Source organism: Carlito syrichta, unplaced genomic scaffold (assembly GCF_000164805.1).
Source record: "Carlito syrichta isolate Samal-C Ts95f unplaced genomic scaffold, Tarsius_syrichta-2.0.1 Scaffold303139, whole genome shotgun sequence".
NCBI lineage: Eukaryota > Metazoa > Chordata > Mammalia > Primates > Tarsiidae > Carlito > Carlito syrichta.
In genome coordinates, this window is record NW_007247235.1 from 552,191 (window position 1) to 573,549 (window position 21,359).

At 39.9% G+C, this 21,359-nt stretch overlaps 2 protein-coding genes across 2 annotated transcripts in view; one reads left to right on the forward strand and one right to left on the reverse strand.

The window, feature by feature from the left end:
* SPA17 (sperm autoantigenic protein 17) overlaps window positions 1–1,719 on the reverse strand; it is a 31,796-nt gene extending 30,077 nt beyond the window's left edge. The window contains exon 1 of the mRNA XM_008057840.2: window positions 1,546–1,719. Within this exon, the coding sequence (XP_008056031.1) occupies window positions 1,546–1,699 (154 nt within the window). The 5' untranslated portion in view covers window positions 1,700–1,719. The remainder of the gene's footprint in view (window positions 1–1,545) is intronic.
* Window positions 1,720–3,132: 1,413 nt separating this feature from the next.
* Window positions 3,133–21,359, forward strand: part of SIAE (sialic acid acetylesterase) — a 34,541-nt gene continuing 16,314 nt past the window's right edge. The window contains exons 1-4 of the mRNA XM_008057841.2: window positions 3,133–3,241; window positions 6,913–7,074; window positions 15,105–15,280; window positions 20,270–20,408. Of these exons, the coding sequence (XP_008056032.1) occupies window positions 3,175–3,241; window positions 6,913–7,074; window positions 15,105–15,280; window positions 20,270–20,408 (544 nt within the window). The 5' untranslated portion in view covers window positions 3,133–3,174. The remainder of the gene's footprint in view (window positions 3,242–6,912; window positions 7,075–15,104; window positions 15,281–20,269; window positions 20,409–21,359) is intronic.

The window sequence follows — 21,359 nt, forward strand, 5'->3', positions numbered from 1 at the left end:
TAGAGACCATTAATCTGAATCATTTGCTTTAATTGCTGTGACCTGGTAACAATGACTCAAATGTTTTTATAATGGGATGTTTCTGAGTTCTAAAATTAAATAAATGACTGAAGACTTTTTATTGTATGAATTTATAAAATTAATATTATAAGAACAAACGTAATATTTATTACAATTCACTTCTTTCCCCAAGAGATTTCTCTTAATAACTTCCCCCCATATATCGTTTAGCAAATGTTTTCAGTGAAAAACATTTAAAGTTTCAGGTTGTGTAACAAATATTCATACTGACTGGATATGGAAAAGACCAGCAAAAAGTCAGGAAACTGGCAGAGACTTAGAGCTCTATGAAGGCAGGGCAAAAAAGGCAAGGGTGTGGAGCTGTGCAGTGTGTATGGGAGTTGTTCTAATTAAATCTCATGCTACGTTTCCTCCCTCTGTTAAACGAGTTACGATGGAAGTTTGCTTTTTTGTGCCTATTTCTAGTTATCATTACTACTCTGTTGGAATATCATCGTCAAAAGTAATGATGACAATAGTTTATACAAAATGATGGTTCTGGTGAAGAATAGAGGTTTTTTTTTGGGGGGGGGGCGTGGCAGGGAGACAGGAACTTGCTGTGCTGCCGAGGATGGAATGCAGTGGCTATTCACAAGTGTGATCATAGTTTGATTACAGCCTTGAACTCCTGGGCTCAAATGATCCATCTGCCTTAGTCTCCCGTGTAGCTACTACTTTTAGGTTTGTACCACCTTGCCCAGTTACGAATAGGTTTTCACTATAAGCTTATACCTGTAATAGTTTTGATAACTGGGTTAGGTCCTGATAGTTAAGAACCTTCAAGGCTGGGGATTTGGAAATTTTATTTATAGAAGCAATGAAACTTTGCTTTGGCTCTCAACCAAAGAGTTATTGTTAGCGAGCATGTTGGTCTGTGCAGGATGGAACTTGGAGAATATAAAGAACATAAACTACCTTTCCAAGCTGGCAGTCCACTTTTCAAAGCAGTTTGTCTCTGTGTCTTTATTGCATAACAGTTTCATATATTCCAGTGAATGCCAATTTATTTAATCTAAGGACTGTAGAATTCTTTTTTACAACTTAAAATTTTTCCAAATGAGAGAAGAATCAAAATTTAAAGAAAACCACAAACTCTTCTCTCAGAAAGAATAGACAGTCAATGGCCAGGGATACCAAGGAGCAGTCTGCTGGAAAATGAAGAGAGTAGACTACATGATCTCCCCACCGGCTGATTTCTCTTGAGAAATGTGTGATCTTCTGTAAGTTCCCTTTCTTCCTCCCTGTGTGTCCATAAGAAATACAATGAAGAAGGTCTGGATAATAAACTGGTCATCTTCAATAATGTGAAACTAATTTAAAAGAACCCGTCAATGACTCACATATTGTTTAGGAGTAAGAACTGTTATTTGAAGCTACCTGCCTCATAAAGTCTTTCTGCAGAATGGAGACGGTCTTAAGCACGTTTTACAATATCTAAAAGCTTAGTCTATTATTTTTAAAAATGATTTCTTTAAAAAAGCTTACTATCTCTTTTCTCTAGGAGGTTTTCAAAATATGCTGCGGCAAAAGCTGGTATATTTTCTGGTTGCTCCCTCAGAATCTCACGTGTCAGTCCTTCAAGAAGATTCCCAAATCCTTGTGGAATTCGGTAATGGGTGCTGGAGAATGGAATCGACATCTTGGAAAGAACTGCATATGGTACCTAGATATTCATTAAAGAGTACTGTCCTTAAATTTGTCTGATTTTACTTTTATAATCAATTATGACAACAAATTATTTCTGAAACCCAAATTTTCTGGACTTCAATTCTTTTTTCCCCAACACAACCCAGATCCATTAATTTCTTCCAAAGAGTTTTGCATTAGAATATTACTCATTCAATAGACCAAATCATTTTTAAAAATTACCAAAATATCGCAATTTTTCAGTATGATTTTTCTCTCTGATCCTGTATCTTTCTGTCCTTAAAAGGTAAGGGTAATTTTTGCTATCTCACAGGAATTTAGAGAGAATGATTATTAAAAAGCTAGTCTAATCCAACTCATTATCAATTGTTGAGAAGACCCTCTTAAAAGTCTAAATTAGAAAAAAATTAAAAGGTAGATATGAGTTCTGGTTCTGGAAATTAATTTGTTGAATGGAGTTTCATACTTAATCTTTCCCTTAGCCGCCATTTCTGAAGCATGACCCATAATGACTCGAACACCTTTGTACTGTGGAATGGGGTTGGGGGGGGGAGGGGCAGGTCATTGTTTTGAAATCCCAGTCTCTTAAGTGTTGGGAATTCTTTTTTTTTTTTCTGGGCAGAAAATATAAGAATGAAAAGAATTCCCAGGGACCTGGTCTGTGTGTACGTGAGTGTGTGTCAACGAGGACTAAAGGAGGCCGTTGTAGGGATCCAGGTTGGGAGAACTACATGGTTTAATGAGACCCAATTTATAAAGGGTTTTCATTTCCTTTCTTTTTTTGAGACGGGGGGGGGTGTCTTACTATATTGCCCAGGGTGGTCTTGAACTCCTGGGATCAGGCGATCCTCTCGCCTCGGCCTCCCGAGCAGCTGGGACTACAAGCGCGCACCACCGCGCCCGGCTTCTCTCTTTTTCTTTGGGTTGCAGGAGATGGAGTACTGAATCATTCTGGGGTTGTGAAAAGGACTGCTGAGACTCTGAATCAATCTGGGGCGTGAAGGGCAGACGGAGGGGGAAGACAGGTCTCGTCGAGGGCAGGAGGCTGCGGAGGTGGAATTTCAGAGTCTCTCGAAGGGGGGCTACCTTGGCTCGCAATCTGTCCCAGGGTTCCCAGGGTGTGTCCGGGATTCTGAGAGAACACGAGAGACGAAGGGAAAAGGCGAGGTCTAGTGCTAGAGGGGGAAGTGGGGTTAGCCGCCTCACCTCGCCTTTCTTTTCGAGCTGATGCCGACGGTTCCGGCTGTTTTTCTCGTTGCTAGGTAACCGTTTAAAAAAAACTACGGCGGCCCAGAAGGGCAGAAGCGGGTTCTCGCCTGGCGGTCGCGGGCGGTGCGAGAACTGAAGTTCCCGACAGGGTGGAGTCGGCCTCCCCCACCCTTCCCCGCCCAGCTCCTGGCCCGTGCTCCGCCCCCGCCCGGAGTCCCCCTTTGGAGTCCCCCGCGTGGGTGGCGGGTCTTCGCAAACATGGTCGCTCCGAGATCTGTCCTTGGGCTGGTGCTGCCTTTAATCCTGTGTGCGGACAGAAGTGCAGGTGAGGCGGCCCGTCTGGGCCAGACCCCTGTCCCTCAGTGTGTGCGGGCTGCAAGGTCCCGCGCCCTCTGCGGGCTCCCGCCCCGCGCCCCTTTCTCAAGGTCGGGGCCTCGAGGAACCCGGGCAGGAGCCGGCGTCTCCGACCTAAACCTGGCCTGGCGTTGTCTGCTGGGCTGGAGCCCAGGACTGTCCGCTCTCTCCACTCCCACCCACTGTCCTTAAGGTGCAGCGTATGGGCGGGCATAGGGAAAGTTCGTTATATCCGAATGGGGAGGCCCAGATATGCTCAGACCGAGGCCTTCAGGAACTTCGAGTAACTGCAGGAGAGCCTGAGGGAAGGGGGCGAAGCTAGTTAGATAATATTTGGAAACAGGTGACTGAGTCATCCAAAACATTACAGCGCTGCCCCCTCAGTGGTGCCCTTGGGGAGGGTTTGCTTCGTGCTGGGTTCCTTGGGGGAATTAAATTTTAACTAGTCTAAGTGGTTATTAGGGCTAAGAAATACAACCCCCTCACTAGCTCAGAATATTTAAGGCTCAGCTTTGATTTCTGGTGCAGCTTACGGATACAGGAGGAGGGATAAAATGCGTGGCATTGGCGAGGAGGGCAACTTGCATTGGCTATGTCTGGCAGGTCAGATCCTGTCATAGCCAGTGAATAACCTAGGCTGGACACTGGGTCACAGTATGGAGAAACTTGGAGGTGGAATCTATCAGCTCATGCAAAGTAGAGATAATATTGCATTACCCCCTTCTTCTTCAAACTACCTCAGTAGACCTCCAAGAGATCTCTGTTAAGAAATGAAAGTTTAGGTGGGAGAATGATGTACAGAAAAATGACTGCCGCTCTAAGAACCCCAAAAGTACCGAGATTCAAATTAACTGTAGCCCATAATTGATTGATTTTCAGAGTTTAACAAAAGTGCAGACTAGTAGCACTCTGTTATTCCTTGACTCTCATCCCCACTCAGTGACTTTTGAGATCCATCATATGAGGTGAAGACAAGGTATTTTATTAGTTTTTCTGTTAAAGACTGTTTATTTTAGTGTCAGTAATTTATCTCCTTTGGGTCATATCTTCACATCACCTTCACTAACACTACATTTTTCATTCATTAGTGCTCTGCTTGGTTGCATATTCTGACACCTTTCCTAAAATTATTCTCCCATTAAATCACTCTCCACGTTTATCATGTAATACTTGAGATATATGGAATTATATGTAATAATAAAACAATAAAATGAACACCCGGAAGCGCACTGCCCAACTGAGAACTAGAACATTGGCAGTTTCTTGAGACTGCCAGTGTGCCTCTCCCCAACACATCTACAAGTTCCCCACCAGAGTTAAAATGTCCTAATTTAGCTAGTCCATTTTTAATGATGACCTTTTCCCCACAACACTAATTCCTGTTTTTCTACTCCAATCCCCAAGTGAAGGAAAGAATTGAAAAAAAAAGTCAAATGTTAAATGTGTGTGTCTTGTGTTTGACACAGCAGTTACCTGTTCACCCCCTTTCTCATACTCTTTGTCTGTTGCTTAATTCATTGGTATTGCTCTACTGTGTACTCTAATTAGCTTGGATCTTGAGATCTACAAGTGCAAGGAATATGATTTTTCTTTGATTTACTACCAGTATCTAACTCTGGCAAAGTGGAAATTGCAGTAAGTTTGGAATCAGGTGACTTGATTTCTAGCCCTGTCATAAAACTATCTGATTTTAGGCCAAAGGAGTTTAATGACTGTGGTATTTTTAGCACTGTACATGTACCCAGTAAAATGAAAGCTCTCCATAGGCAAGGAATTTTGTCTGTCATTATTTTTTCTTTCATTGTTATATTGATGCTTAAAATAATAGGCATCAATAAATATTTTGAATTAATTAATGAACATGCATAGGGGAATTAATTTTTTTAAATTGCTTAATCTACTTGGGTATCAGTCTCTTGATCATTAATATGATTATACCTCTTGATTAGTAAGTAACAAGCTTATACCATGATTATAAAGATCCTTTCCATCTCTAAAATTCTTTAACCCAGCATAGAGTCATCTACAGAGATGTTCAGTAAGTCTAGGTTGGTGAAAACAGACTGACTTGGAAAGGTATTTCCCCTAATCTATGGGCTATCCTGCATACACAAATATGCTGGCAACAGCCAGTTTTTTTCTTCACTCCACTCCCCTACCTCCACTCTCTCTCTACTTAGCTTTTATTTATGTCTGTGGTTTTTGGTTTTTTTTTGTTCCACATGAAGCACCTACCCAAGACAAGGCCCTCCCACACATGTGCCTCCCCCTTCCCCCAGCAGGCTGCCAACCTGCTTATGCAATTCTGGGGTGTTGTAGTCTTTTCTTAGAGCATTTTGCTCATGGTAGCTGTGCATCTCCAGCCCAACAGGCCTTTTGGGTGATCTTCGATTGTCGCGCATATTTCGTGTTCAAACCAGCTCATGGGAGAGAGCTGAAGATTTTTAGGGACTGGACTGTTATTCCAAGAGCAGGATAAATAGGCCACAGAGCTGTGTAGGAGGCTTCATTAACTGTGTTGTCCTGTTAAGTACAGCCTGAGGGGCCATCATCAGTTGTAGCTTCCAGGGAGGAAAATGTCAGCCTTGTTAGTTCTGATTCTCTTTCCTGTCTATCATTTTTGTTTAAAACCCTTAAAAATTTTTAAATTTTGTTAAACTTTTAAAGTTTTTTTTTTGGTGGGGGTCTGTTCTGTTCAAATTGGGATATAACTTAAGTTTTATTTTTTTTTTCCTTTGTTAAGTTTTGATTAAGAACTCCCTGAGAATTTGGGTGGATGTTTGTTATTAACATCCATATAGGTTGGATGTTAAAAATAGGAATGATCTCATTAAAGTGAGTTCTTATTCAGTCTTGTTAGTGACTTTCTAGAATAGAATCCAGTTTTAAGTGTGCTTCCTCTTACTCTTTTTGTATAATTTAGCTTGTGAAATGGGTAAAATTGTGACAGAAGATCTTTGTTGAGACATGTTGACCTTCTGTTTCTCACTGACTTTATTTTTGTGTCTTGATTTATCTGAACTTACCTGAGAAGGAAGCAGACTTGTCACAGATATTTATAAGTACATATTTGGAATTTTTCGTGCAGTACACTGGGTGGTCAAAAAAGCATAATGGGGGAATTACTTGAAGGAAGTTGACATCGGTAGTATGGAAAGGGAGAGACAAAGAGGGAGAAAAAGGAGAGAGGCATGACTCCTTTATTCCTATCATTAGGAATGGATGTGGATGTGGTAATAGATAGTAGAGGAAGAAAATGGTTTATTTTTCTCATAAACATCATCTGTGGGGTGCATGAAAGGAGCATTTTAGTGATTTAGGGGGAGTGAGCTCAGCATTAAGGCCAGACCTGGGAGCAAAGAGAGACTAAGACTAAGTGGTGGGAGGAGACTTGCTGGGTGCCCCGGGATCTCTGATTTCTCTTCAGTGGTCATCTTGTACATGATGTGTATTTTTGGAAACTGTTCTTGTTATGCTGCTTACCTAATTAGTAGGAATAAGATCTAGTTTTGGAAGATTAAAAGGACTGCGTGTATTAACATTCTCTTGTATAAAGACTGTATGTTCCTTGCTGTTTCACCTGATCCAGTTGGTGTTGAATCTCCCGATGATGCTCGCCTCAGTGTTTGCTACATTTTTTAGGCACTGGTTTTCGTTTTGCTTCATACATCGATAATTACATGGTGCTGCAGAAGGAGCCTGCTGGGGCAGTGATATGGGGCTTTGGTACACCTGGTGCCACAGTGACAGTGACCCTGTGCCAAGGTCAGAAAACCATCATGAAGAAAGTGACCAGTGTGAAAGGTAAGGCAGCTCATTCTCTAGTCAGCTGTTGTCTTCTTCTGCCACCTGCTGGATTATATGAAAATGCATGCTTGTGCTCCAGTTCAAGTTATCCATTCATCCATCCATCCATCCATCCATCCATCCATCCATCCATCCATCCAAGTTATTTGAGTATTTATTGTGTGCTAGGCACCAAAGATACAAAGAAAAATAAGACTGAGTCAAAGTCCCTATTCTCAAGGAGCTCATGGAATAATGGAATTAGACACCAAGTAATACAATACAGTGTGATGAATGCTATGATGGAAGTGTATATGGAGTGTCATGGGATACAGAAGAGCAACATCTAACTCAAACTTGGTGGTAAAGGAAAGTTCCCACAAAAGGTGACATTCCAGTTGAATTATATATAGAGGAGAGGCAATAGGGAGGAGTAGTTAAGAACCTAGGCTCTTGAATTCACTGTCTGGGTTTAGGTCCTAACTCTGTCACTTAATGACTATGTAACCATTAGACATGCTATTTAATATCTCTCTGTGTCACAGTTTATCTATAAAGTAGGGATAGTTATACTATGTATAGGATTACTGTGAGAATTAAATGAATTAACACTTGAAAAGTACTTACAACAGTGCCTGGCATACAATAAATGCTGAGTTGGTTTTAGCAGTCATTATTGTTACTGCTATTGTTGTTATTTAGTTAGTCAATCAAATGTCTATTGAGTGCCTACTATGTGCCAGGGACTATGCTAGGTGATACAGTGATGAGCAAAACAGATATGACCCCTCCCTTAATGAAGCTTGTAGGTTAGGAGAAGAAACAGAAAAATAATAAGCAATTACAGTGAAATGTGATAGGTCCTACAGTGAGGAAGGACTGGGTGCGATCGGAGTGCTTAGTAGTGATTATTAGCTTAGTCTAAGACTACTCATCTTGAAGGATGAGTAGGGAAAACCAGGTAGAGGGAATAGCCTGAGCAAAGGCGTGGAGGCATGAGTGCACAAGGATCACTGGAGAAATGGCAGGCAGGTTGGTTGGTCTGCAACCCTGGGGTATGTGACTGGGCGGATGGTGGGAGGTAGGTTAGAAAGGTAGGGAGGCTTGTTTGTCATTGCTAAGGAGTGTATACTTTATTCTGAATTGACAGATTTTAAACAGCAAAACAACATAATCAGCTTGGTATTTTAGAAAGTCCCCTCTGGCAGCACTGTGGAAGATGGATTGGAGATTAGTTAGAGAGAGGTGGTAGGACTCGTGCGCAGGCTAATATGATATCCAGGCAATACGTGATGAGGACTTGGCTCCAGAGAGTAGCTGTGGGGATATTTAAGAATGTGAGAATTAGCAGCTTTCGTGAGCAGGGAGATCTTATAAAGGAGTCTTTATCTAGAAGAGATAAAGATATAGAAGACTAGAGAATGCAAAACTACAAGTTACAGAATGCAGAAAGCCATGCTCAGGGCTGGAACTTAGAGGTAGCTATATATGGGACATAGAGGTAGCTGTATATATATATGTAGTTGCTATATATGTGTAACTATATATGGTAAAGCTAGCTATATATGGGATGTGAAAGTAAGAGTGAGATGGGGAGGTTACTGGGTGGTGGTGGAGTTAATATACAAGTGTGTGGTTTGAGCAATTGCTAGCATATCTATACACACACACACACACACACACACACACACACACACACACACACACGACAAGGAAGCTTGTGGGAATTGTACTGGTCCCTGAAAGAGAGGATTACCTGGTTACTTATCAGTGTATAGAACTGATGATCTAATCCAGAGTGATCCAGACCCTGGCGAAGTCTCTCCATAATTCATTTCCATTCAGTAAACATTTTAAAATACTATATGCCAGGCATAGATGCAAATAAGTGCTTCTAATTCTTGGATTTCAAGACGTTTTAAGGTAAGAGTGTTGTTGGGTAAATCTAAGAGACCTTAAAGGGAGGCTTAAGCTGATTGAGATGGTTCTCTGTTGGATTTAAATGCTGTCAGCATCTTGCAGGATACACTGAAAGAGAAGAATTCAAAGAACTAGCAGTGCTTTCTGTGTCTATCTTAGAAATGAGAGCATTGTGTACAAATAGTGGCACTCTCAATAAATGATGTTGATTTAGAAATCCAAAGAACTGCTGTGGTTTTAAAATAAGAAATAGGATTTCTTTGGTGCTAATAATTAACATTACTAGTAAATATTTAGGAGGCAGAGACTACATAGTACTGTAGAGATAGATACAGAAGGTACATAATGTTATATAGCATTTTAGTTTAAAAACCTCTCATGTATTATTTTTAGAGGTCTTTCCCCCCTTCATGCCTGTTCCAGGATTAATATTGAGGTGGGCAGAGATGAGCAGGAGGGTAGGTGGAATAAAAAGTCATTATTAGGAAATGAGCTTCCCTTTTCCTTTACAGTGATTGTGAACCTGCTCACTTATCTTGAGTTCAATTTTATAAACATCGATTGAGGGCTTACTAAGTATAAATCACTGAGCAAGAAACCTAGGAAAATGCAAAGAAGAATACAAATAGTGCCCATCTTTCAGGAACTCACTCCCTCATTCTGTCTTTTCACAGAAATAGTTTAGGCTCAAGTGATACTCCAGCTGCTCCACTGCAAAGTGATTTATCATTTGGAGTTAAAATAACCAGCAGCAACTTAAGGGAATTGAGTGATTCATGGACTATTGATGATACTTTCACAGGAAAAAGGGTTGATGTTATTGGTGGTGGTGAGCATGGTAGATCTATTTATCAGACTTTCCACATTTGCTGGTAGAGAAGGAAGGTATTTGAGTTTATGGAGATGTGCAAACCTGCTCTAATGGGCATCTTGCTCTGTTCCACCCATGAAGCAAAATAGGCAAAGTGCTATTTGGAATAAAAGAAGTACACATGTAGACATTTCACAGGGCAAAAAAGAAAAGGTCTCTCAAAGGAGACACTACGGAAGATATTGGAAGGTGGACTTCTATTTTAGATTTTGATGAAGACTGAGATTTTTGGCCAGATTACCTCTACTTGCTACTTTGTCTACTTCTGGTAATATTTAACTTATTACCTATAATCCCCTCGGTACACAGAACAAAGTAGGATTTAACAACGTAAAGTTTTGTACAGTAGACTGACACTGGAAACCTGAAGGATGATTGGGACCATGGTCAGTTACTGGGTTGGTTTAAACCATGTTGTCAAATGATGCATGATGATTCTTTCAGACACAAGGAATAAAATCAGGGAAGATAGGGTATATCCTCTCACTGTGACATACATGGATGGGGATATGTGTAGGTATGAGGGTGTGTCTGTCTGTATTTGTCATTATGATTTAGGTAAATAGATATATATGTTCTATAACTTAGAAAAATACAAAAATGACTAAAACCCTCCCTGCCCCTGGTTGCATTGGTAACAAGGGTACTCGTTTTGTATAACAAATTACCATGAACATAGGTGCATAAAACAACACATTTTTACTATCTCATAATTCTGTAAATCTGAAGTCTGGCCATGGTTTTGCTGGGTTCTCTGCTAAGGGTCCCACCAGGCTATAGTCAAGCTGTTGGCCCCGTTGTGTTCTCATCTGGAGGTACAAGTAGAAAGCTGTTTCTCAACTCCCTTTGGTTGGTGGCAGAATTCATTTACTTGTGGTTTCGAATTCAAGGTAGCATGTTTACTACTTCAGATTTCTGACCTCTGGACACTTTTTGAAAGGGCTCTCCTTATTAGGCAGGCCAACTCAGGATATTCTCCCCTTTTGCTACCTTAAAGTCAATCAATTAGGGAGAATCAGTCTACAAATCATGCCTGCCAAATCCCTTCATCTTTTCCATATAACATAATCTAATCATGGGAGCAACATCTCATCCCCTTTGCCATTTTCTATGGGCTGAAAGCAAATCACAGATTCTGTCAGCATCTGAGGGGAGGAGATTAAATAACGGCATGACTTTGGGGTGTCACCCTAAGATGTGTCTGCCACAGCATGCTACAGTTTAAGTAACTTGCAGAACAGTTTTATTGGTAAAAAGAGTATTTAAACTTCCCCCCCCTTGTATTTATATTTGGTGATAGAGAGAACTTCAGGATACAGAATAAATACAGATCAGTAAGGGGCAGCATAGGCAGTAAGGTCTTCTCTACCTCCAAGCCACTCCCACAGACCAGTGAACCACCTTGCAGCTGGTGAGAAGCCAGGGTTCTGTGGGGTGGAAGTGAACAGGGCTACTTTTTCATCTCTGGGTTTTTCTTCTTGATAAGGGAAAGTTCTTGGATAATTTTCCTTTTTCTCTTCTTGGCAGCTGAGATTTTGGCGCAATAACCTGCAAAATAATTAACATCTGATGTGAATAGCAAAGAGAAAAAGCAAGAAAGTACTTTATACTAATTATGTCTCCAGACAAATTATTTTCATTTTTTCCCTGTGATTGTTCTTCCTGTTTTGAGATGGGAATTAATCTGGGTGATGAAGAAAAAATAGAGATAGAGTGTTCTTTAATTATGCCTCTGGCTGGAATATGAAGAGAAGAGCAACAATAAGAAATAGGCCACCAGACATGCTAACCATCAGACATGAAGATATAAAGCTGTAGTCAATTTGCATGGCTTCTTTGTCAGTGTAACCCAGGAATGGCTTTATTTTCTGCCATTTACTTGGTGGAGTGCCTGGCACATGGTAAGCACTCTAAGTAGCTGTATAATGAAGGACGGAAATTAATTTTACTAAAACGGGGAAGAAAGAATATGAGGAAGCAGAGATTGGAATGCACTGAAAGTGAGAATTTACAGAAACCTAGGCCTGGTCTGATCTAGTAAAGAGGTTACAGGATAGCAAATGATTAGAGTCCAGAAGGAGGATCCAGAGCAAGTGTTGTTCAGAAAGTCTATCAGGATCAGCCAAATACCAGCTGGATGCTGAACTCTTCATAGTCAGTAGATCAAGTTTATTATTTGGGCTCAAGCTAATGGACTTGATGGGTCAACACAGTTTCTGAAAACTCTTAACTTGATTGGCCTGTGGTGAGCTCCACTTCAACCATCTGGTCCTGAAGTGGCGGGCCAAGGACTAACCAATTCTCCTTGTGAAACAAGATGGTTTTTGCCTTTATAATCCCAACCTTGCCTTTGGACTAAGAAGCAGTCTTCACAGCTGCTGCTTTCCTTTGTATATGCTTACATAAGAGTAAATCCCTATTATTTTAAATGAACTGTTTCTGAGTTAGTTTGACCATTAGTAATCTCTCTGTAGTGCATCAGGTTTCCCCTGTCTTGTCTGGAAGCCAACATTTCTTTCTTTTTTTTTTTTTATGAGTTGGAGTCTCACTCTTGCCCAGACTGGAGTGCAGTGACCGCTCCCAGCCACTGCTGCCTCAACCTGCTGGGCTCTGGCGATCCTTCCGTTCAGGCTTCCAAGTAGCTGGAACTACAGGCACACGCTACCATGCCCAGCTAATTTTTGATTTATTGTAGAGATGAGGTCTCACCAAGTTGTCCAGGCGAGTCTCAAACCCGCGGGCTCAGGCAGTCCACTGACCTCAGCCTCCCAAAGCACAGGATTACAGGCTGGCCAACATTTCTTAACACTCATTATTTTCAGAGCTTATTTATCTTTTATCAATTGAGAGAGGGGGAAAAAAGCTAGAAACCAAAAGAATTTAAGGACTAGCAGAGAAGGAAGTTCTCCAAGATCTTTGAGGAGGTTTCTCTGAGAAGACAGTTCTTGGGAATAAGGCTCAGGTCTGGATGGCTAGGTCTCTTCAGACTCTTTAGGTCCTAGAGGGGGCTCATCCTCTGGCTACAGTAGTTTGGTATTACCATGTTTTGCCCCAATAGATTGGGCATTGTCTTTTTATTACTGGGTAGCAACATTTTTCAGAAGTTCTGATAAAGGAAGCTTTCTTCACCAGCCATGTTGTCTGGATTGAGGCTAAGTGTAAATACCCAATTAACAGCAGTGAGTTGGAATAAATTGCATAGTAGTAAAAGGCCAAGAAATAGTCCTGTCCTAGGTTTTTCTGGGAGTTGACCTCACCATCATAAGTGAGTGATATTGGTGGCAGAAGGACAGAGCTCCAGTAAGATATGTCAGTGCAGGAAGCCTGGAAAGACCTTGGCAAGCCTGTAGTTGGGACAGATTGGAGAGTCTGCCTGCTCAGAAGTATGAGCCATACGGAGCACATCACACCTGTGCGACACAATCTGTACTAGCTGCCCACTGTTTCCAAAACAGTGATTTTTCTGGTTTAGGTGAATTATACATTTAATATGTTGATGTCTGGCTATTGGTGGTATAAAAACAATACTGAACATTTGGTCTTGGATTTAATTAACCTTTTAGGGTTGGGAATAGCAAGCTCAATTGGTTATGCTTTTAAGAGGAGCAAACATGCACCCTTTCTGTGATGCTTTGGGGTTTTTGGACATTCCCCCAGGATTCTGAGCAATCCCTTATGATTTGAGTTTTTACTAATCACCTGTTGTGTATGTATGCATCATGTATTTGGACATGCATCTGCTTAGCCCTTGCTGATTAGAAAGAACTTTGCACAGTGTCTAGGACAGAGTAGGCACTTGGATGGTATTTTTATAATTATTCTTTCTCACAGCATGGGTATAATAACTTTATGATGCTCCATTTCCAGTTCATATCATTCTTTCTCTTTGAATTTATATTGATCTGATGGGTACAAATTATAAATCAGTTCATATCTTTGGCATAATGCCAAGAATATTTATTGCAAAATGTTCATTTCTCTTATTTCCTTTGTGTTTTCTCACTCTTGTTTCATCAACTTTGCTCATGTTGTTTGGTTCTCCTGGACATAATTTTGCCATTTTGAAGGTATTTTCCTTAAGCTTGTGAGTGTGATGTTGGCAGGGGTGGTCTGGTGAGTGGTAAGAAGCAGGAGGGTAGTGGGGGTGGTTCCTAAGGAATATGCTATGAATTCCTGAAATAGGGTCTTGGATAGTCTCTTGTCTCCCTAATTGAGTTCAAAAATCTTAAGTCTTATAAATAACTGTGTAAATAATTAATTGGGCAGATTGGAATAGCTTCTTCACAGAGAGATTAATTTATATGCCTCCCACTGCTTTTTGATGTATCCATTTCTCCACTCACCAGTTTGTTGTTGGAATCCAGACACTGGTAGTTTTACTCCTTGTTAGCAATATGGGAGGAGGTGGGGAGTGGTAACAAGGGAATTGATACCACCATGTAAGTCAAAGTTTCAGATTATAAATGATTTTCTCTAATCTGTGCTTACGTTTGACTGGATAATTACAAATAAGTTTGGGGTACTATGTAAATCTAAAATATTAGGTTATGGTAGCCGGGCTCGGTGGCTCAGCCTGTAATCCTGTGCCTTGGGAGGCTGAGGTGGGTGAATTGCCTGAGCCCGCGGGTTCAAGACCCACCTGGGCAACTTGGCGAGACCTCATCTCTACAATAAAAAAAAAAAATCAACCGGGTGTGGTAGCGCGCGCCTGTAGTTCCAGCTACTCGGAAGGCTGAGGTGGAAGGATCGCCGGAGCATAGCAGGTCGGGGCTGCAGTGGCCGAGAGCGACCATTGCACTCCAGTCTGGGTGTCAGAGGGAGACTCCAACTCAAAAAAATAAAAAATTAAAAAATTAAAAAAAAAATAAAAAAATAAAATAAAATAAAATATTAGATTATGGTAATATTGACAGTTGAATAGTGTAACAAGAATTTCTGTTTTATGTTTTCTATTAAACTCCTTGGAATTTTAATCTGTGTGTATATTTTTGTCTGTTCTCATTTAGGATTACAACTGGGTAATTTATCTTTCTTGTAAATGCTTTAGTTACAAGTAAAGAGGGATTGGTACAGATTAAGGATAAAAATGCTGCTGCTCTTGTTAGTTCTAGCCTCTTGCTTGAAATTTGACCAGTCTCATAGCTTTGAATTCAGTTTATCACAGAGGCTGGGAATAGCCACAAATGAATACAACTGGCTTTAATTTCATTTTAATTAATGGATTGATTAATTCCTTAGAGCCCTGTTACTATTTCAGCACACTCTGATACCTGGACGGTGGTACTGGATCCTATGAAGGCTGGTGGACCTTTTGAAGTGATGGCACAACAGACTTTGAGGAGAATGAACTTTTCTCTGACAGTTCATGATGTGTTATTTGGAGATGTCTGGCTTTGTAGTGGACAGAGTAACATGCGGATGACTGTGTTACAGGTAATTTGCAGAGTCTCAGCAAAAACTAAACAGTGTTGATGATGATGGTGATGATGAAGAAAAAGAGGAGGAGGAGGGGGCAACAAGGACAAAAGGGGGCTGTTTCTGTTTCCTGAGTACTTACTATTATGTATAGAATCTGTTATAAGTGCTTTGAATGTATGAATTTGATTTAACTACCATAAGAGGTAAGTTATTGGTTAAATCATTAGTTATTGATTAGCACTAGTATTCTTTGATTTGTTTCCTTTATAGGTTAAGAACTTTGAAAGATTACAGTTTTCTCTAGTACTTTCTCCAAAACTGAGCTTTTTCTCAAGTTAGTTTTTATTTTCTTTTTTTCATTATCCACTTCTCCATCTTGATAAATAATTAAATTTGAGATTTAAAAATCTCTACAACTAGACCATGATTTCAATCATTTCTTTTTTTCAAAACTTTTATGATTTCTTGCTTTGCTCCTATTGCTTTTATTCCTTATGGTTTCTTCTTCTTTTTTTCTTTTTATAATCTATTACTAAATAATGGTACTAAAATGATCTTACTCTGGACATACCTACTTCATTTCATCATTAGTTTTCTGATTCAGAATCTAAATTCTTGTATTGAAGTCTTCCTAATCAGTATTTTATTTACTTTTATTTTCTGCCTTACTTAAATATATGGAAGCTTTTGAAATTGAAGTATTTATTAAAATGAACTTTGACTGGACTTTTTTAGCATAAGTCAATGGAAGCACAATTGAAGTGTTATCTGTTGATAGAAGGAATGGTTTTGTATAGAAGTGCAATTGCTGTTAACTCAGTAAGGAAAGGAAAACAGTACTTTTCTTAATGCTTTAATTGCAGTTTCCTGTTTGCACAGCAAGGCATCAACCAGATCTGTTTGTATCTATATAGTCACTTTCTCAATAGCAGCCTATGCCAGGGGATCCCATCCCATTTCCTGTCAAGCTAAATCAGATTTTGATTCTTATGAGTAAACACATTCTTTCTGCCTAGAATTTACCCTGAACATTTTCTGTATTAAGCTAGAGCTGTAAGTGCTGAAATAGAGGGGAATAGAAAAAAGATTTCATGTGAAATATTCAGGTGTTTTTTTTTTGGTTTTAAATCACGTACTTAGTTTGCAAGACAACATTTTAGGTGCTGACAGTACCAAAAGCCAAGTTTTCTAGTCTCTTATCAGTTTATAGAACCTTATTTTGATCAAAAGGATGCCCTATATGACTTTCTCTTTATTCCTTTTGCTCCTTTTCCCCTACAGACTCTTAACACACACACACACACACCCCCACACCCACACAGACACACACATACACACACACACACACACACACACACACACACACACACACACACACACACAATGTCTGTTTTTCTTTCTACTTCCTTTCTTTCATGTGACTTTTCTGAGGAGATAAGATTTCCACTATAACCTACCACTCTTCACATTCAAGTGAAGGGAATGGCAGATTGTATGCCCATCTTGTTGTTAGGGTAAAGTGGAATTTTAAAATTGAATGTTATTTATAACACTGAGTGAGATGTTTATAAATGGAGAAAAGTCTAAATGTTCATCTGTCGCCTCCTAAGTCAGGGTAGGTCTTAAGACTTGGATATTTCTAGTTAGGCTCAGAAAAAGATGGCCAATGTCAGCCAGGGAAACCCATTTTTCAATATCTTGGGACTCCCCACGTTCCTGCTTTACAAGTGGAGAAATTAAGATCCAGAAGAGAAGGACTGGTACCACATTACAATAAAAGATTCACAGGAGTTGTGATGGCTGGCTTTTTAAATAGTCATCTCAACTAGAGCTGCTTCTACCATAGCAAAAGGTAAAATCACTTACAGAATCCCCAAATTCTTTTAAGTAAATAAAGTGTCTTTGTGTCATTCAGTGTTTGTCTGTATATACATACACACACAGACACACATTCATATGTCTGTCTTGCTCCCCCACTCGGACCCCATGCCAAGATTCTCTGAGGAAATAGATTCTTGACGTGTCTTCATTAATTCAAGAATGTGGTATAAAGGTTACAAAATGAACACCGGTGAGCAGCTGCTTTGATGGTGAACGGTCGGGTCTCTAGAGAGGCAGCAGTGCTCTCTCTCAGCCTCAGCGGCGTTAATGACTTCAAATACCTTAGTATTCATTTACATCCTCATTTAAATACTTGGTAGAAAAATAATTACACTGAGGTGTTTGATGAGATGAAATCTGATCTCAGCAGATGGATAAGGCTTCCCCTTTCATCAGCAGGGAAACCAAGTGTCATTTAAATGAAAATCTTCCTGAAATCTCTTTATTCCTAAATTTGCTGCCAATGTCCCAGAGGAAATGCTTCCATCAAAAAGGCCTAGTGATATTGGGAAAGGATTCCAATTTCAGAAGTAATTGTCATTGCATTGTCAGATATAGCAGGAATTGTCCCCACCCCCATTTTTGTTAACACTTTTTGTGTCTTTAAAGTTTGGACTTGAAATAATACACAAATGTGAATTTGAAACTGGGAGTTTTCAGCTAATGTTTTGGATCCATTTCCATGTGCTGGTAACAATATAGAAGAATGCCAACCATCCTGACTCTTTTGGCCTTGCAATACTCTACAATACTAGCAACGGGTCTAAAAGACAAGTAGATGTTCTCCCAAACTGCCTCCCGAAGCTGGTGTCTCACTGCCATGAGGCACTTGAGTTCCCAGTCAGTGCGGAAGCTAGTGTGGGTGGAGAGAATGAAAGCAGTTCATCCACTGTTTCCATGGAAGCAACATAGGCTCATAGTGCTTAGTGCAGAACTGAATTTTAAGGGAGGCGACTTTTTACAGGTACTTGCTGCTGAAAAACAATTTTCCTGCCAGAATATACTGTGAGTGCATTAGCCTGTTCTTACTCTTTAATGTTTACATTAAACTTGCCAGGTAAGATTCTGAACAAACAGGTCTGGATTTTATATGGAATTTTCCCTAGATCATTTATAATCTCTGTTCTGGTAGTGGGAAGACCAGTAACACTGATAGGCTAGAACTGTTGCTACCTAGGGAGCATTTCAGATTGTGGCTCCCATTGTGACTAAAAGAGCCATTCTGTTTGCATCTGGCCAAATTATTGGGTGCAGCAGGCTTAGTGGCAAGTCCAAAGGTCCAGCATATTTCAGTGAAGTGCTCTGTGTGGGCACCCTGACTGCTCCAGCATTTCTCTTACACCGTGGCTGGAGGCCCAGCTGTATTCTCTGTGGTGGGTGGGAGGGAAAGCGAGCCAGCTGCACGCTCGCTCTGTGGCCAGCGGCCAATGGAAAGTATGCAGCCTCCTGTGTCTCTTGCTGTGGCAGTCCAACTCAGCTGGGGCGCTTGTTCCCTGAGGCGAAAGGTAACTGGGCTTTCTGAGGCTCCTGCTAGCCCTTTGTTTTGGGAGAAGCTGGACTAGTCTGGGGGATAGTGAGGACTCAAGGAAAAAACACACTCAAAAAAGCAAAGCAACATATTTCTGATATATTCTTTTTTTAAAATAAAAGAAAAAACGTAACTTAAAAAAAATCAAGTTTAAAGGAAAAAACACTTGTGCTTAAACTCATATAGGAATGATGCTAAATAGGATAACAAAGAAACTACTTCATATAGAACATACAATCTTGTCCAGAAAAACTCTAAGCCACTCTTTTCATAATCTAGGCAACTGATGAGGCTTCATAAAGTGATTTGGGAAAACGTGATTTGTCTTTGGGTGGACCCTTTTTTTGGTTTAATTCCTTGAGGACTCTTCTACCCTGAATACCACCTTTCAAACCACCATACCTTCCCTGCTTTGCTTTGGTGATTAACCAGGACTGAGAAGAGAATATAGTCAGCTTTCTGTATTTATGAATTGCATATCTATGGATATAAAATATTTGAAAAAAATCGATTAAAAATACAAAATTTTAAAAGTACAAATTTTAAAAAACAATATAGTGCAGGTTGAATATGCCTTATCTGAAATGTTTGGGACCAGAAGTGTTTCGAATTTCAGAGTTTTTTGGATTTTGGAATATTTGCATATACATAATCAGATATCTTTGGGATGAGACCCTGGTCAAAATGTGAAATTAAATTGTTTCATATATACCTTATACACATAGTCTGAAGGTTTTTTTTTAATATAAGATTTTTAATCATTTTGTGCATGAAAAAAGTCTATGTTAAATACTTATATGTGGAATTTTCTACTCGGCATCATGTTGGCACTTAAAAAGTTTCAGATTTTGGAGCATGTTGGGGTTTAGACTTTTGGATTACGAATGCTTAACCTGTATAACAACTATTTACATAGCATTTACATCATATTAGGTATTATACATAATCTAGAGATGATTTAAAGTATACAGGAAGGTGTTTGTAGGTATATGCAAATATGTGATTTTATACTAGGAACTTGAGTATGCACAGATTTTGGTATCCTGGGGAGAGGTGGTCCTGGACAACTGTATAAGCATTTTGAGACTGATTTTAGTATGTTGTAAACCATCATTTCTCAGCTATGTTTCTTTTGAACACACTTCTCTTGTATGGTATGGATTAAACCTACCTCCCCAAGGCCTTTTTGGTTCCATGAAGGCTCCCAAGCACCATTTAAAAAATAAGTCAATTGCCATGGGTTACATTATCATATACATTTTCAGAATAGAGGTGTTTTAGTTTCAAGATATCACAGTGTTCTAATTGATAGTCAATATTCTCTAGCTTAAATTACTTTACAACTCTTCTTGACTAATGTATACCTGCTCCTTAGGATTACAGGTTTCATTATATGCCTGCCCTTTTTGGGAACATGATTTATCATGATTTCTGTTGGTCAAAGTGGATCAAGGTGAACCAGTTCAGCCCACTGGTTTTGGTTATTCATTTTGTGAAGGCTCAGAAGGAATTCAGAGTATTAGTGACGTTTATTAAGAGGGATCAGGCTAGCTCACCACCCACTAGGTTAAATGACATTTCAGTTTCTCTTCTAGATATTTAATGCTACAGAGGAGTTGTCTAACACTGCTGCCTATCAGTCTGTCCGTATCCTGTCCGTCTCTCTCAATCGGGCACAGCAGGAACTGAAGGACCTTGTTGCGGTTGACTTGAAATGGTCTAAGCCCACCTCAGGTATGTGATTGCTTAAATATGTGCCATCTCTTATAACAAGTTAGCTCCCCAAGTGGAATCTATAAGCCTGAATTTGGTTCATATCTGCCTATTTATTATTAATCAATTCTTTTATTCCTTTCTTATCGACTCTCCATCCCATTCCTGATGGTGACTATTTCATATTGCTTCCCAAGTCTCTACCAGTGAGTTTTCCCCCTTGCTATGGGGAAATGACCCTTTCTTCCACAGCTTTAGTGAACATATTGAGGCCCTTTAGCATGAGTTCTGCCAGTATCTCTCCAGTGCCTTCACTCTATATTCTCTTTTTCTCTTTTTTCCTTTATTTCTGTGTCTGAAGATAACTGACTGGTCTCTTTTCAGGGCTTACTCTGATTCAGGCTCTTACTTCCTTCAGAGCCTTCTTTTATCCCTTAGTCCAGTCAGCATGGGACATTTTGTTTCATGCCAACTCTGTGTCAAGCTCTGTGCTGGGCCCCCAAAACACACCAGTGACTAAACAGACACAGTCCCTTTTCCCTGAGTTTAGCCTTTCCTTTATTCTAACAAAACAAAACAAAACAAAGCTGAACCTAACAAACACCCTTCTCAGATGCTGCATTTCTCTCCTTTGCTTTGTTAAACCTTTCTAGAACATTTTTTGTTTAAATTCTTTTTACTGCCTCTTCATATGTTCACTCTTTAACCCTTTGTAATCTGGCTTCTGCTTTCACCTCAATCATTTGTTCACCTCAAGGTCACTACTGTACTTCTAATTACAAACCTGAAGACCTCTGCAGCATTTGACATCATGGGCTGCTTCTTTTAAAATTTGCATATTTCCCTACTAGCTTGCATGGTACTTCTTTTTCCTGGTTCTTTTCTGTCTTCTCGTTTTCTGTTTCTTTGCTTCTTCAATCCCTTTCTTCAGATGTGACCCTTGTATTCTTTCTGGGCGCTTTTCTTTTTTGT